Source organism: Fringilla coelebs (genome assembly GCF_963513975.1).
Source record: "Fringilla coelebs genome assembly, chromosome: 32".
Lineage (NCBI taxonomy): Eukaryota > Metazoa > Chordata > Aves > Passeriformes > Fringillidae > Fringilla > Fringilla coelebs.
Window position 1 is genome coordinate 1,479,586 of NC_140058.1, and position 12,724 is coordinate 1,492,309.

Below are 12,724 nucleotides of genomic sequence, written 5' to 3' on the forward strand. Positions count from 1 at the left end.
CCAACTCAATATAACACAATACAATATAATATAATAATTACAACACAACACAACACACCACCATACGATATAATACATACGATATATCACAACACAACCCAACACAATATAACCCCCACCCTCCCTCCCTCGGCGTGCCCAGGCCGTGTTCGACTGCGTGGTGAACTCCCTCAAGAACGTGCTCAACATCCTCATCGTCTACATGCTCTTCATGTTCATCTTCGCCGTGGTGGCCGTGCAGCTCTTCAAGGGAAAGTTCTTCTACTGCACCGACGAGTCCAAGGAGTTCGAGAAGGACTGCAGGTACGGCCCGCCCGGCCGGGGACCCCTCCCCAGCCCCGCCCGGCCCTCGCCCACCCTGCCCTCCCCTCCCCTGGCTCCCTCCCGGGCAGGGGGGAGTACCTGGTCTACGAGAAGGACAACGAGGTGAAGGCGCAGAAGCGCGAGTGGAAGAAGTACGAGTTCCACTACGACAACGTGCTCTGGGCGCTGCTGACGCTCTTCACCGTCTCCACCGGCGAGGGCTGGCCGCAGTGAGCATGGGGAGGGGTCTCGGGGGGGTCTCAGGGGGGTCTTAGGGGGGGTTTGGGGGGGTTTTGGGGGTCTCAGGGGGGTTTTGGGGAGGCAGAGAGACCCCTGTGTGCTGTGCTGACGCTCTTCACCGTCTCCACCGGCGAGGGCTGGCCGCAGTGAGCGTGGGGAGGGGTCTCGGGGGGGTTTGGGGGGGGTTTGGGGGGGTTTTGGGGGGTCTCAGGAGGGTTTTGGGATCTTAGGGGGGTTTTGGGGTCTCAGAGGGGTTTTGGGGGTCTCAGGGGGGTTTTGGGATCTCAGGGAGGTTTTGGGGATCTCAGGGGGGTAGAGGGACCCTCCCCAGCACCAAATCCAAGCCTGGCGCAGCACCTGGTGTAATCCCAGTGTCCCCTGGGTACCCAGTGCCACCCCAGTGTCACCCCAGTGTCCCCTGCTGTCCCCTGCCATAACCCCAGTGCCACCTCAGTGCCACCCCAGTGTCCCCTGCCATAACCCCAGTGCCCCCCAGTGCCCCCAGTGCCCCCAGCCCCACGCCGTGCCCCCAGGGTGCTGTCCCCTGCTGTAACCCCAGGGCCACCCCAGTGCCACCACAGTGCCACCCCAGTGCCACCAGTGTCCCCTGCTGTGCCCCCAGCCCCACACTGTGCCCCCAGGGTGCTGTCCCCTGCCATGACCCCAGTGCCACCCCAGTGTCCCCTGCCGTGCCCCCAGCCCCACGCTGTCCCCCCAGGGTGCTGTCCCCTGCCATGACCCCAGTGCCATCCCAGTGCCATCCCAGTGTCCCCTGCTATAACCCCAGTGCCATTGCAGTGCCACCACAGTGCCACCCAGTGCCACCCGTGTGGCAGCCCCCAGCCCCACGCTGTGCCCCCCAGGGCGCTGTCCCCTGCCATGACCCCAGTGCCACCCCAGTGTCACCCGTGTCCCCTGCTGTCCCCCCAGGGTGCTGAAGCACTCGGTGGACGCCACCTACGAGAACCAGGGCCCCAGCCCCGGGTACCGCATGGAGATGTCCATCTTCTACGTCGTCTACTTCGTGGTGTTCCCCTTCTTCTTCGTCAACATCTTCGTGGCCCTCATCATCATCACCTTCCAGGAGCAGGGCGACAAGATGATGGAGGAGTACAGCCTGGAGAAGAACGAGGTGAGGGGACGGGGGGGACAGTGTGGGGTCACCATCGGGGGGGACACCCCTGTGTCACTGCCGGGTGGGTGACACTGCTGTGTCACCGTCAGGGTGGGTGGCACTGTCTGCAGCAGGGTGGGTGACATCTCTGGGTCACCATCAGGGTGGGTGACATTGCTGGGTCACTGCCGGGTGGGTGGCACTGCTGTGTCACTGCCAGGTGGGTGACATTGCTGTGTCACTATCAGGGTGGGTGAGACCCCTGTGTCACCGTCAGGGTGGGTGACACTGCTGTGTCACTGCTGGGGTGGGTGACACTGTCTGCAGCAGGGTGGGTGACATCTCTGTGTCCATACTGGGTGGGTGACACCCCTGTGTCACCATCAGGGTGGGTGACACCCCTGTGTCACTGTCAGGGTGGGTGACACTGTCTGCAGCAGGGTGGGTGACACCTCTGTGTCACTGCCAGGGTGGGTGACACCACCGTGTCCATAATGGGTGGGTGACACCCCTGTGTCACTGCTGGGGTGGGTTACAATGTCTGCAGCAGTGTGGGTGACATCTCTGTGTCACCATCAGGGTGGGTGACACCATCTGCAGCAGGGTGGGTGACATTGCTGTGTCACCGCCAGGGTGGGTGACACTGTCTGCAGCAGGGTGGGTGACACCTCTGTGTCACTGCCAGGGTGGGTGACAGCGCGGGGTCACCATCAGGGTGGGTGACACCCCTGTGTCACTGCTGGGGTGGGTGACACTGTCTCCACCCCCACGTGGGTGACACCCCCATGTCTGTACTGGGGTGGGTTACACCCCCACATGGGTGACACTCCCATGTCCCCACTGGGGTCAGTGTCCCCCCCGCGGTGGCTGACCCCCCCGTGTCCATTCCGGGTGGGTGACACCCCCGTGTGGGTGACCCCCCCGTGTCCCCCCCGTGCTGGCTGACCCCCCCACGTGTCCCCAATGGGGTGGGTGCATTCCGGGTGGGTGACCCCCCCATGTCCCCCCCAGTCTGGCTGACCCCCCGTGTCCCCGATGGGGTGGGTGCATTCCGTATGGGTGACACCCCCGTGTGGGTGACCCCCCCGTGTCCCCACTGGGGTCAGTGTCCCCCCTATGCTGGCTGACCCCCCCCGTGTCCCCCTCCCCCCCAGAGGGCCTGCATCGACTTCGCCATCAGCGCCAAGCCGCTGACGCGCCACATGCCGCAGAACCGCCAGAGCTTCCAGTACCGCATGTGGCAGTTCGTGGTGTCCCCTCCCTTCGAGTACACCATCATGGCCATGATCGCCCTCAACACCATCGTGCTCATGATGAAGGTGGGCGCGCCCGGGGGACCCCCGGGGGTCATTGTCACCCCCCCCCCCCGAGCCCCCCGGGCTGCTCGGGTGCGTCCTGGAGCCGCTCCTGGAGCTTCGTCCTGCGGCGCTGGGGGCTGTCCCTGTGTCCCCAGGGCCTGTCCCTGTGTCCCCAGACCACCCCTGGCATCCCCTGCACGGCCAGGACCTGTCCCTGTGTCCCCAGGACCTGTCCCTGTGTCCCCAGAGCCACCCCCGGGATCCTCTGCACCGCCAGGACCTGTCCCTGTGTCCCCAGAGCCACCCCCGGGATCCCCTGTCCCCCCAGGACCTGTCCCTGTGTCCTCAGAGCCACCCCTGGCACCCCCTGCACCCCCAGGTCCTGTCCCTGTGTCCCCAGGACCTGTCCCTGTGTCCCCAGAGCCACCCCTGGGACCCCCTGCACCCCTAGGACCTGTCCCTGTGTCCCCAGGACCTGTCCTTGTCCCCCAGGACCTGTCCCTGTGTCCCCAGAGCCACCCCTGGGATCCCCTGTCCACCCAGGACCTGTCCCTGTCCCCAGCTGTCCCCCTGTCCCCGTCCCTGTCGCTGTCCCCTGTCCCTGTTCCCTTGGGGCCCAGGAGGGTCCCCTGTCCCTGTCCCCAGCCATCCCCCTGTCCCTGTCCCTGTCGCTGTCCCCAGCTGTCCCTGTCCCCAGCCATCCCCCTGTCCCTGTCGCTGTCCCCAGCTGTCCCCTGTCCCCAGCTGTCCCTGTCCCCGCAGTTCTACGACGCCTCCGACACCTACGAGAACGTTCTCAAGATGTTCAACAACGTCTTCACCTCCCTCTTCTCCCTCGAGTGTCTCCTCAAGATCATGGCCTTCGGGGTCCTGGTAGGGCGGGGACACGGGCCACCCTGGGGACACGGGGGTGACAGGGCATCGGGGGACACGGGGGTGACAGGGCATGGGGGGACCCCGGCCACCCTGGGGACACGGGGGTGACAGGGCATCGGGGGACACGGGGGGTGACAGGGCCTCGGGGGGACACGGGGGTGACAGGGCATCGGGGGACACGGGGGTGACAGGGCATCGGGGGGACACGGGCCACCCTGGGGACACGGGGGGTGACAGGACATGGGGGGACCCCAGCCACCCTGGGGACACGGGGGTGACAGAGCATGGGGGGACACGGGCCACCCTGGGGACACGGGGGGTGACAGGGCATGGGGGGACACGGGGGTGACGGGACATCGGGGGACCCCGGCCACCCTGGGGACACGGGGGTGACAGGGCATGGGGGGACCCCGGCCACCCTGGGGACACGGGGGGTGACAGGGCATGGGGGGACCCCGGCCACCCTGGGGACACGGGGGTGACAGGGTGTCAGGGGACACGGGCCACCCTGGGGACATGGGGGGTGACAGGGCATCGGGGGACACGGGGGGTGACAGGGCATCGGGGGACCCCGGGCCACCCTGGGGACACGGGGGTGACAGGGCATGGGGGGGACACGGGCCACCCTGGGGACACGGGGGTGACAGGGTGTCAGGGGACCCCGGCCACCCTGGGGACATGGGGGGTGACGGGGCATGGGGGGACCCCGGCCACCCTGGGGACACGGGGGTGACAGGGCATTGGGGGACCCCGGCAATGTTGGGGACACCAAAACCTCAGGAGACCCCAAAACCTCAGGGAATCCCAGGAATGTTGGGGACCCCAAAACTTCAGGGGATCACAAGGGCTTTAGGGGATCCCAGGAATGTCAGGGACCCCAAAACCTCAGGAGACCCCAAGATCTCAGGAGACCCCAAGATCTCAGAGGACCCCAAAACCTCAGGGCACCCCAAGACGTCAGGAGACCCCAAAACCTCAGGGGGCCCCAAAACCTCAGAGGACCCCAGGAATGTTGGGGACCCCAAAACCTCAGGAGACCCCAAAACCTCAGGAGACCCCAGGAATTTTGGGGACCCCAAAACATCAGGATACCCCGGGAATGTTGGGGACCCCAAAAACCTCAGGGGACCCCAAAACCTCAGGGGATCCCAGGAACCTCAGGGGATGCCAGGAATGTCAGGGACCCCAAGACCCCAAGAGACCCTAAGACTCAGGAGACCCCAAAACCTCAAGGGACCCCAAAACCTCAGACGACCCCAAGATTTCAGGGGACCCCAAGACCTCAGGGCACCCCAAGACCTCAGGAGACCTCAAGGATCTCAGGGGACCCCAGGAATGCTGGGGACCCCAAAACCTCAGGGCACTCCAAGATCTCAGGAGACCCCAAAACCTCAGGGGACCCCAAGATCTCAGGGCACTTCAAAACCTCAGGGCACCCCAAAACCTCAGGGAACCCCAGGAATGTTGTGGACCCCAAAACCTCAGGAGACTCCCAAGGCCCCCCTGTGACGAGCACCCCAGACCTGTCCCTGCTCATTCTGGGCGCAGGGATCCCCCCCGTGGGGTCACCCCCAGATCGATGGGGCCGTTCCAGGGGTACCCCAAACTCCAGGACCCCGCAGCCCCCCCTTTCCCCCGTCTCCCCAGAATTATTTCCGCGACGCCTGGAACATCTTCGACTTCGTGACGGTGCTGGGCAGCATCACCGACATCCTGGTGACGGAATTCGGGGTAGGTGGGCGCTGCCCCCCAATTCTGGGGTCCCCTTTTCCTCCTTTCACCCCATTTTTAAATTTTTTGGGGGTTTTTTGCCCCAGAACAATTTCATCAACCTGAGCTTCCTGCGGCTGTTCCGCGCCGCGCGCCTCATCAAGCTGCTGCGCCAGGGCTACACCATCCGCATCCTGCTCTGGACCTTCGTGCAGTCCTTCAAGGTGACCCCAAAAACTGGCACCCCGAAATGTCACCACAAAAATGTCACCCCAAAATGTCACCCCAAAATGTCACCCCAAAAATGTCACCCCCAAAAATGTCACCCCAAAAATGTCACCCCGAAATGTCACCCCAAAAAATGTCACCACCCCCACCCCCAAAAAATGTCACCCCCAAAATGCCACCCCAAAAAATGTCACCCCCAAATTGTCACCACCCCCACCCCCAAAAATTCTCACATCCAAAATTGTCACCCCCAAAATGTCACCCCAAAATTGTCACCCCGAAATGTCACCCAAAAATGTCACCCCGAAATGTCACCCCCAAAATTGTCACCCCCAAAAATTGTCACCATCTCCACCCCCAAAAATTCTCACATCCAAAATTGTCACCCCAAAAATTGCCACTCCCAAAAATTGTCACCCTCAAAATTGTCACCCCCAAAACTGTCACCCCCAAAAATTGTCACCTCCAAAATTGTCACCCCCAAAAATTGTTAGCCCCCAAATTGTCACACCAAAACTGTCACCCCCAAAATGTCACCCCAAAATTGTCACCCCCAAAACTGTCACCCCAAACTGTCACCCCCAATGTCCCCCCGCCGTGACCGCCCCGCTGTGTCCCCAGGCCCTGCCCTACGTGTGCCTGCTGATCGCCATGCTCTTCTTCATCTACGCCATCATCGGCATGCAGGTGAGAGCCCGGCAGGTGAGACCCCCCTGGGGCAGGTGAGACACCCAGGGGCAGGTGAGAGCCGGGCAGGTGAGACACCCAGGGGAAGGTGAGAGCCCCCTGGGGCAGGTGAGAGCCCGGCAGGTGAGAGCCCGGCAGGTGAGACACCCAGGGGCAGGTGAGAGCCTCAGGGGAAGGTGAGAGCCCCCTGGGGCAGGTGAGACACCCCTGGGGCAGGTGAGAGCCCCCCGGGGCAGGTGAGAGCCCCCCTGGGCAGGTGAGAGCCTCAGGGGAAGGTGAGAGCCCGGGCAGGTGAGAGCCTCAGGGGAAGGTGAGAGCCCCGGGCAGGTGAGAGCCCAGGCAGGTGAGAGCCCGGCAGGTGAGACACCCAGGGGCAGGTGAGAGCCCGGCAGGTGAGAGCCCGGGCAGGTGAGAGCCCGGCAGGTGAGAGCCCGGCAGGTGAGACACCCAGGGGCAGGTGAGAGCCCGGCAGGTGAGAGCCCGGGCAGGTGAGAGCCCGGGCAGGTGAGAGCCCGGCAGGTGAGAGCCCGGGCAGGTGAGAGCCCGGGCAGGTGAGACCCCCGGGCAGGTGAGAGCCCGTCAGGTGAGACCCCCCTGGGGCAGGTGAGACACCCAGGGGAAGGTGAGAGCCCCCTGGGGCAGGTGAGAGCCCGGCAGGTGAGAGCCCCTGGGGCAGGTGAGAGCCCGGGCAGGTGAGACCCTCCTGGGGCAGGTGACACCCCCAGGCACAGGTGACACCCCCAGCACAGGTGAGCCCCCCTGAGGTGCCCCGCCCCCCCAGGTGTTCGGGAACATTGACACCCCCAGGCACAGGTGACACCCCCAGCACAGGTGACCCCCCCAGCACAGGTGACACCCTTAGGCACAGGTGACCCCCCCAGGCACAGATGACACCCTTAGGCACAGGTGACGTCCCCAGGTACAGGTGACACCCCCAAGCACAGGTGACCCCCCCAGCACAGGTGAGCCCCCCTGAGGTGCCCCGCCCCCCCAGGTGTTCGGGAACATCGGCACCCCTGGGCACAGGTGACCCCCCCAGGCACAGGTGACCCCCCCGGGTACAGGTATCCCCCAGGCACAGGTGACCCCCCCCAGCACAGGTGACCCCCCCAGCACAGGTGACCCCCCCAGCACAGGTGACCCCCCCAGCACAGGTGAGCCCACCTGAGCCGCCCCGCCCCCCCAGGTGTTCGGGAACATCGGCATCGAGGAGGAGGATGACGAGTCGGCCATCACCCAGCACAACAACTTCCGCACCTTCTTCCAGGCCCTGATGCTGCTCTTCAGGTGAGCCCGCCGCACCTGGCGCACCTGGCGCGCACCTGGTGTCACCCCAACGTCACCTGGGTGGCCACTGCCACCCCAGTGCCACCTGGGGCACACCTGGTGTCATCCCAGTGTCACCCGGTGTCATCTCAGTGTCACCTGGCGCACCTGGGGCACACCTGGGGCACACCTGGGGCACACCTGGTGTCATCACAGTGCCACCCCGGTGTCACCTGGGCAGCCACTGCCACCCCAGTGCCACCTGGTGCCATCCCAGTGTCATCTCAGTGCCACCTGGGGCACACCTGGTTAACCCCGGTGTCACCTGGGTACCCAGTGTCATGCCAGCATCACCTGGTGTCATCCCAGTGTCATCCCAGTGTCACCTGGGGCACACCTGGCGCACCTGGTGTCATCACAGTGTCACCCAGTGTCATCCCAGTGCCATCCCAGTGTCACCTGGGGCGCACCTGGTGTCACCCTGGTGTCACCTGGGCAGCCACTGCCACCCCAGTGCCACCTGGTGCCATCCCAGTGTCATCCCAGTGTCACCTGGGTACCTGGTGTCATCCCAGTGTCACCTGGGGCACACCTGGTGTAACCCCAGTGTCAGCTGGTGCCATCCCAGTGTCATCCCAGTGTCACCTGGTGCCATCCCAGTGCCACCTGGGGCACACCTGATGTCACCCCGGTGTCACCTGGGTACCCAGTGCCATCCCAGTGTCACCTGGGGCACACCTGGTGTAACCCCAGTGTCACCGGATGTCATGCCAGTGTCACCCCAGTGTCACCCCAGTGTCACCCCGGTGTCACCCCGGTGTCATCCCAGTGTCACCTGGGTACCCAGTGTCATCCCAGTGCCACCCCAGCGCCACCCCAGCATCACCTGGTGTCATCCCAGTGTCATCCCAGTGTCACCCAGTGTCACCCAGTGTCATCTGGGCAGTGTCACCACTGTCACCCCAGTGTCCCCTGAGTCCCCAGTGCCACCCCAGCCCATCTCCCAGTTAAATCCCAGTGCCCCCCAGTGCCCCGCCCCCGCCGTGCAGGTGTGACGGTGTCCCCAGGAGTGCCACCGGGGAGGCGTGGCACGAGATCATGCTGTCTGTCTGTCTGTCTGTCTGTCTGTCCAGGAGTGCCACCGGGGAGGCGTGGCACGAGATCATGCTGTCTGTCTGTCTGTCTGTCTGTCTGTCCAGGAGTGCCACCGGGGAGGCGTGGCACGAGATCATGCTGTCTGTCTGTCTGTCTGTCTGTCTGTCCAGGAGTGCCACCGGGGAGGCGTGGCACGAGATCATGCTGTCTGTCTGTCTGTCTGTCTGTCTGTCCAGGAGTGCCACCGGGGAGGCGTGGCACGAGATCATGCTGTCTGTCTGTCTGTCTGTCTGTCTGTCTGTCCAGGAGTGCCACCGGGGAGGCGTGGCACGAGATCATGCTGTCTGTCTGTCTGTCTGTCTGTCTGTCCAGGAGTGCCACCGGGGAGGCGTGGCACGAGATCATGCTGTCTGTCTGTCTGTCTGTCTGTCTGTCCAGGAGTGCCACCGGGGAGGCGTGGCACGAGATCATGCTGTCTGTCTGTCTGTCTGTCTGTCTGTCCAGGAGTGCCACCGGGGAGGCGTGGCACGAGATCATGCTGTCTGTCTGTCTGTCTGTCTGTCTGTCCAGGAGTGCCACCGGGGAGGCGTGGCACGAGATCATGCTGTCTGTCTGTCTGTCTGTCTGTCTGTCCAGGAGTGCCACCGGGGAGGCGTGGCACGAGATCATGCTGTCTGTCTGTCTGTCTGTCTGTCCAGGAGTGCCACCGGGGAGGCGTGGCACGAGATCATGCTGTCTGTCTGTCTGTCTGTCTGTCTGTCCAGGAGTGCCACCGGGGAGGCGTGGCACGAGATCATGCTGTCTGTCTGTCTGTCTGTCTGTCTGTCTGTCCAGGAGTGCCACCGGGGAGGCGTGGCACGAGATCATGCTGTCTGTCTGTCTGTCTGTCTGTCCAGGAGTGCCACCGGGGAGGCGTGGCACGAGATCATGCTGTCTGTCTGTCTGTCTGTCTGTCTGTCCAGGAGTGCCACCGGGGAGGCGTGGCACGAGATCATGCTGTCTGTCTGTCTGTCTGTCTGTCTGTCCAGGAGTGCCACCGGGGAGGCGTGGCACGAGATCATGCTGTCTGTCTGTCTGTCTGTCTGTCCCAGGAGTGCCACCGGGGAGGCGTGGCACAAGATCATGCTGTCTGTCTGTCTGTCTGTCTGTCTGTCTGTCCCAGGAGTGCCACCGGGGAGGCGTGGCACGAGATCATGCTGTCTGTCTGTCTGTCTGTCTGTCTGTCCCAGGAGTGCCACCGGGGAGGCGTGGCACGAGATCATGCTGTCTGTCTGTCTGTCTGTCTGTCTGTCTGTCCAGGAGTGCCACCGGGGAGGCGTGGCACGAGATCATGCTGTCTGTCTGTCTGTCTGTCTGTCTGTCCAGGAGTGCCACCGGGGAGGCGTGGCACGAGATCATGCTGTCTGTCTGTCTGTCTGTCTGTCTGTCCAGGAGTGCCACCGGGGAGGCGTGGCACGAGATCATGCTGTCTGTCTGTCTGTCTGTCTGTCTGTCCAGGAGTGCCACCGGGGAGGCGTGGCACGAGATCATGCTGTCTGTCTGTCTGTCTGTCTGTCTGTCCAGGAGTGCCACCGGGGAGGCGTGGCACGAGATCATGCTGTCTGTCTGTCTGTCTGTCTGTCTGTCCAGGAGTGCCACCGGGGAGGCGTGGCACGAGATCATGCTGTCTGTCTGTCTGTCTGTCTGTCTGTCTGTCTGTCCAGGAGTGCCACCGGGGAGGCGTGGCACGAGATCATGCTGTCTGTCTGTCTGTCTGTCTGTCTGTCTGTCCAGGAGTGCCACCGGGGAGGCGTGGCACGAGATCATGCTGTCTGTCTGTCTGTCTGTCTGTCTGTCCAGGAGTGCCACCGGGGAGGCGTGGCACGAGATCATGCTGTCTGTCTGTCTGTCTGTCTGTCTGTCCAGGAGTGCCACCGGGGAGGCGTGGCACGAGATCATGCTGTCTGTCTGTCTGTCTGTCTGTCTGTCTGTCTGTCCAGGAGTGCCACCGGGGAGGCGTGGCACGAGATCATGCTGTCTGTCTGTCTGTCTGTCTGTCTGTCCAGGAGTGCCACCGGGGAGGCGTGGCACGAGATCATGCTGTCTGTCTGTCTGTCTGTCTGTCCAGGAGTGCCACCGGGGAGGCGTGGCACGAGATCATGCTGTCTGTCTGTCTGTCTGTCTGTCCCAGGAGTGCCACCGGGGAGGCGTGGCACAAGATCATGCTGTCTGTCTGTCTGTCTGTCTGTCTGTCCCAGGAGTGCCACCGGGGAGGCGTGGCACGAGATCATGCTGTCTGTCTGTCTGTCTGTCTGTCTGTCCAGGAGTGCCACCGGGGAGGCGTGGCACGAGATCATGCTGTCTGTCTGTCTGTCTGTCTGTCTGTCCAGGAGTGCCACCGGGGAGGCGTGGCACGAGATCATGCTGTCTGTCTGTCTGTCTGTCTGTCTGTCTGTCCAGGAGTGCCACCGGGGAGGCGTGGCACGAGATCATGCTGTCTGTCTGTCTGTCTGTCTGTCTGTCTGTCCAGGAGTGCCACCGGGGAGGCGTGGCACGAGATCATGCTGTCGTGCCTCAGCGGGAAGCCGTGCGACGAGAACTCCGGCATCAAGGAGGACGAGTGCGGCAACGAGTTCGCCTACTTCTACTTCGTGTCCTTCATCTTCCTCTGCTCCTTCCTGGTCAGCCCCACAGTGTCCCCACAGTGTCCCCACGGTGTCCCCGAACTGTCCCCAAAATGTCCCTGAAGTGTCCTCAAAACGTCCCCAAACTGTCCCCAAAGCGTTCGCCTACTTCTACTTCGTGTCCTTCATCTTCCTCTGCTCCTTCCTGGTCAGCCCCTGCGGTCCCCAGAGTGTCCCCAGAGTGTCCTCAGAGTGTCCCAAAACCTCCCCAGAGCGTCCTCAAATTGTCCACAAAGTGTCCTCAAAACGTCCTCAAATTGTCCCCAAACTGTCCACAAAACGTCCCCAAAATGTCCTCAAATTGTCCCCAAATTGTCCCCAAACTGTCCCCAAACTGTCCCCAAAGCGTTCGCCTACTTCTACTTCGTGTCCTTCATCTTCCTCTGCTCCTTCCTGGACAGCCCCAAAGTGTCCCCAAAGTGTCCCCAAAGTGTCCCCAAAATGTCACCGAAGTGTCCTCAAAACGTCCTCAAAATGTCCCCAAACTGTCGCCAAATTGTCCCCACACTGTCCCCAAAGCGTTCGCCTACTTCTACTTCGTGTCCTTCATCTTCCTCTGCTCCTTCCTGGTCAGCCCCAAAGTGTCCCCGAGGTGTCCCCAAAATGTCCCCAAACTGTCCCCAAATTGTCCACAAATTGTCCACAAAGTGTCCCCAAACTGTCCCCAAAGTGTCCCCAAAGCGTTCACCTACTTCTACTTCGTGTCCTTCATCTTCCTCTGCTCCTTCCTGGTCAGCCCCAAAGTGTCCCCAAAGTGTCCCCAAAGTGTCCCCAAAATGTCACCGAAGTGTCCTCAAAACTTCCTCAAAATGTCCCCAAACTGTCCCCAAATTGTCCACAAATTGTCCACAAAGTGTCCCCAAATTGTCCCCACACTGTTCCCAAAGCGTTCGCCTACTTCTACTTCGTGTCCTTCATCTTCCTCTGCTCCTTCCTGGTCAGCCCCAAAGTGTCCCCAGAGTGTCCCCAAATTGTCCCCAAAGTGTCCCCACACTGTCCCCAAACTGTCCCTGTGTCCTTCATCTTCCTCTGCTCCTTCCTGGTCAGCCCCTGGCCGTCCCCAGGGTGTCCCCAGAATGTCCTCAAAGTGTCTTTAAAACGTCCTCAAATTGTCCCCAAACTGTCCACAAATTGTCCCCTGAGTGTCCCCACAGTGTCCCCACAGTGTCCCCAAATTGTCCCCAAAATGTCCCCAAATTGTCCACATATTGTCCACAAAGTGTCCACAACTTTGTGGACAATGT

At 62.5% G+C, this 12,724-nt stretch overlaps 1 protein-coding gene across 1 annotated transcript in view; it reads left to right on the forward strand.

Annotated features, from left to right (window-relative positions):
• CACNA1A (calcium voltage-gated channel subunit alpha1 A) overlaps positions 1 to 12,724 on the forward strand; it is a 66,444-nt gene that overhangs the window by 32,557 nt on the left and 21,163 nt on the right. Inside the window, exons 25-35 of the mRNA XM_084223890.1 lie at positions 143 to 303; positions 393 to 533; positions 1,474 to 1,675; positions 2,812 to 2,976; positions 3,718 to 3,828; positions 5,479 to 5,562; positions 5,649 to 5,765; positions 6,391 to 6,456; positions 7,643 to 7,743; positions 11,327 to 11,447; positions 12,388 to 12,417. Coding sequence (XP_084080016.1) covers positions 143 to 303; positions 393 to 533; positions 1,474 to 1,675; positions 2,812 to 2,976; positions 3,718 to 3,828; positions 5,479 to 5,562; positions 5,649 to 5,765; positions 6,391 to 6,456; positions 7,643 to 7,743; positions 11,327 to 11,447; positions 12,388 to 12,417 — 1,299 coding nt within the window. The remainder of the gene's footprint in view (positions 1 to 142; positions 304 to 392; positions 534 to 1,473; positions 1,676 to 2,811; positions 2,977 to 3,717; positions 3,829 to 5,478; positions 5,563 to 5,648; positions 5,766 to 6,390; positions 6,457 to 7,642; positions 7,744 to 11,326; positions 11,448 to 12,387; positions 12,418 to 12,724) is intronic.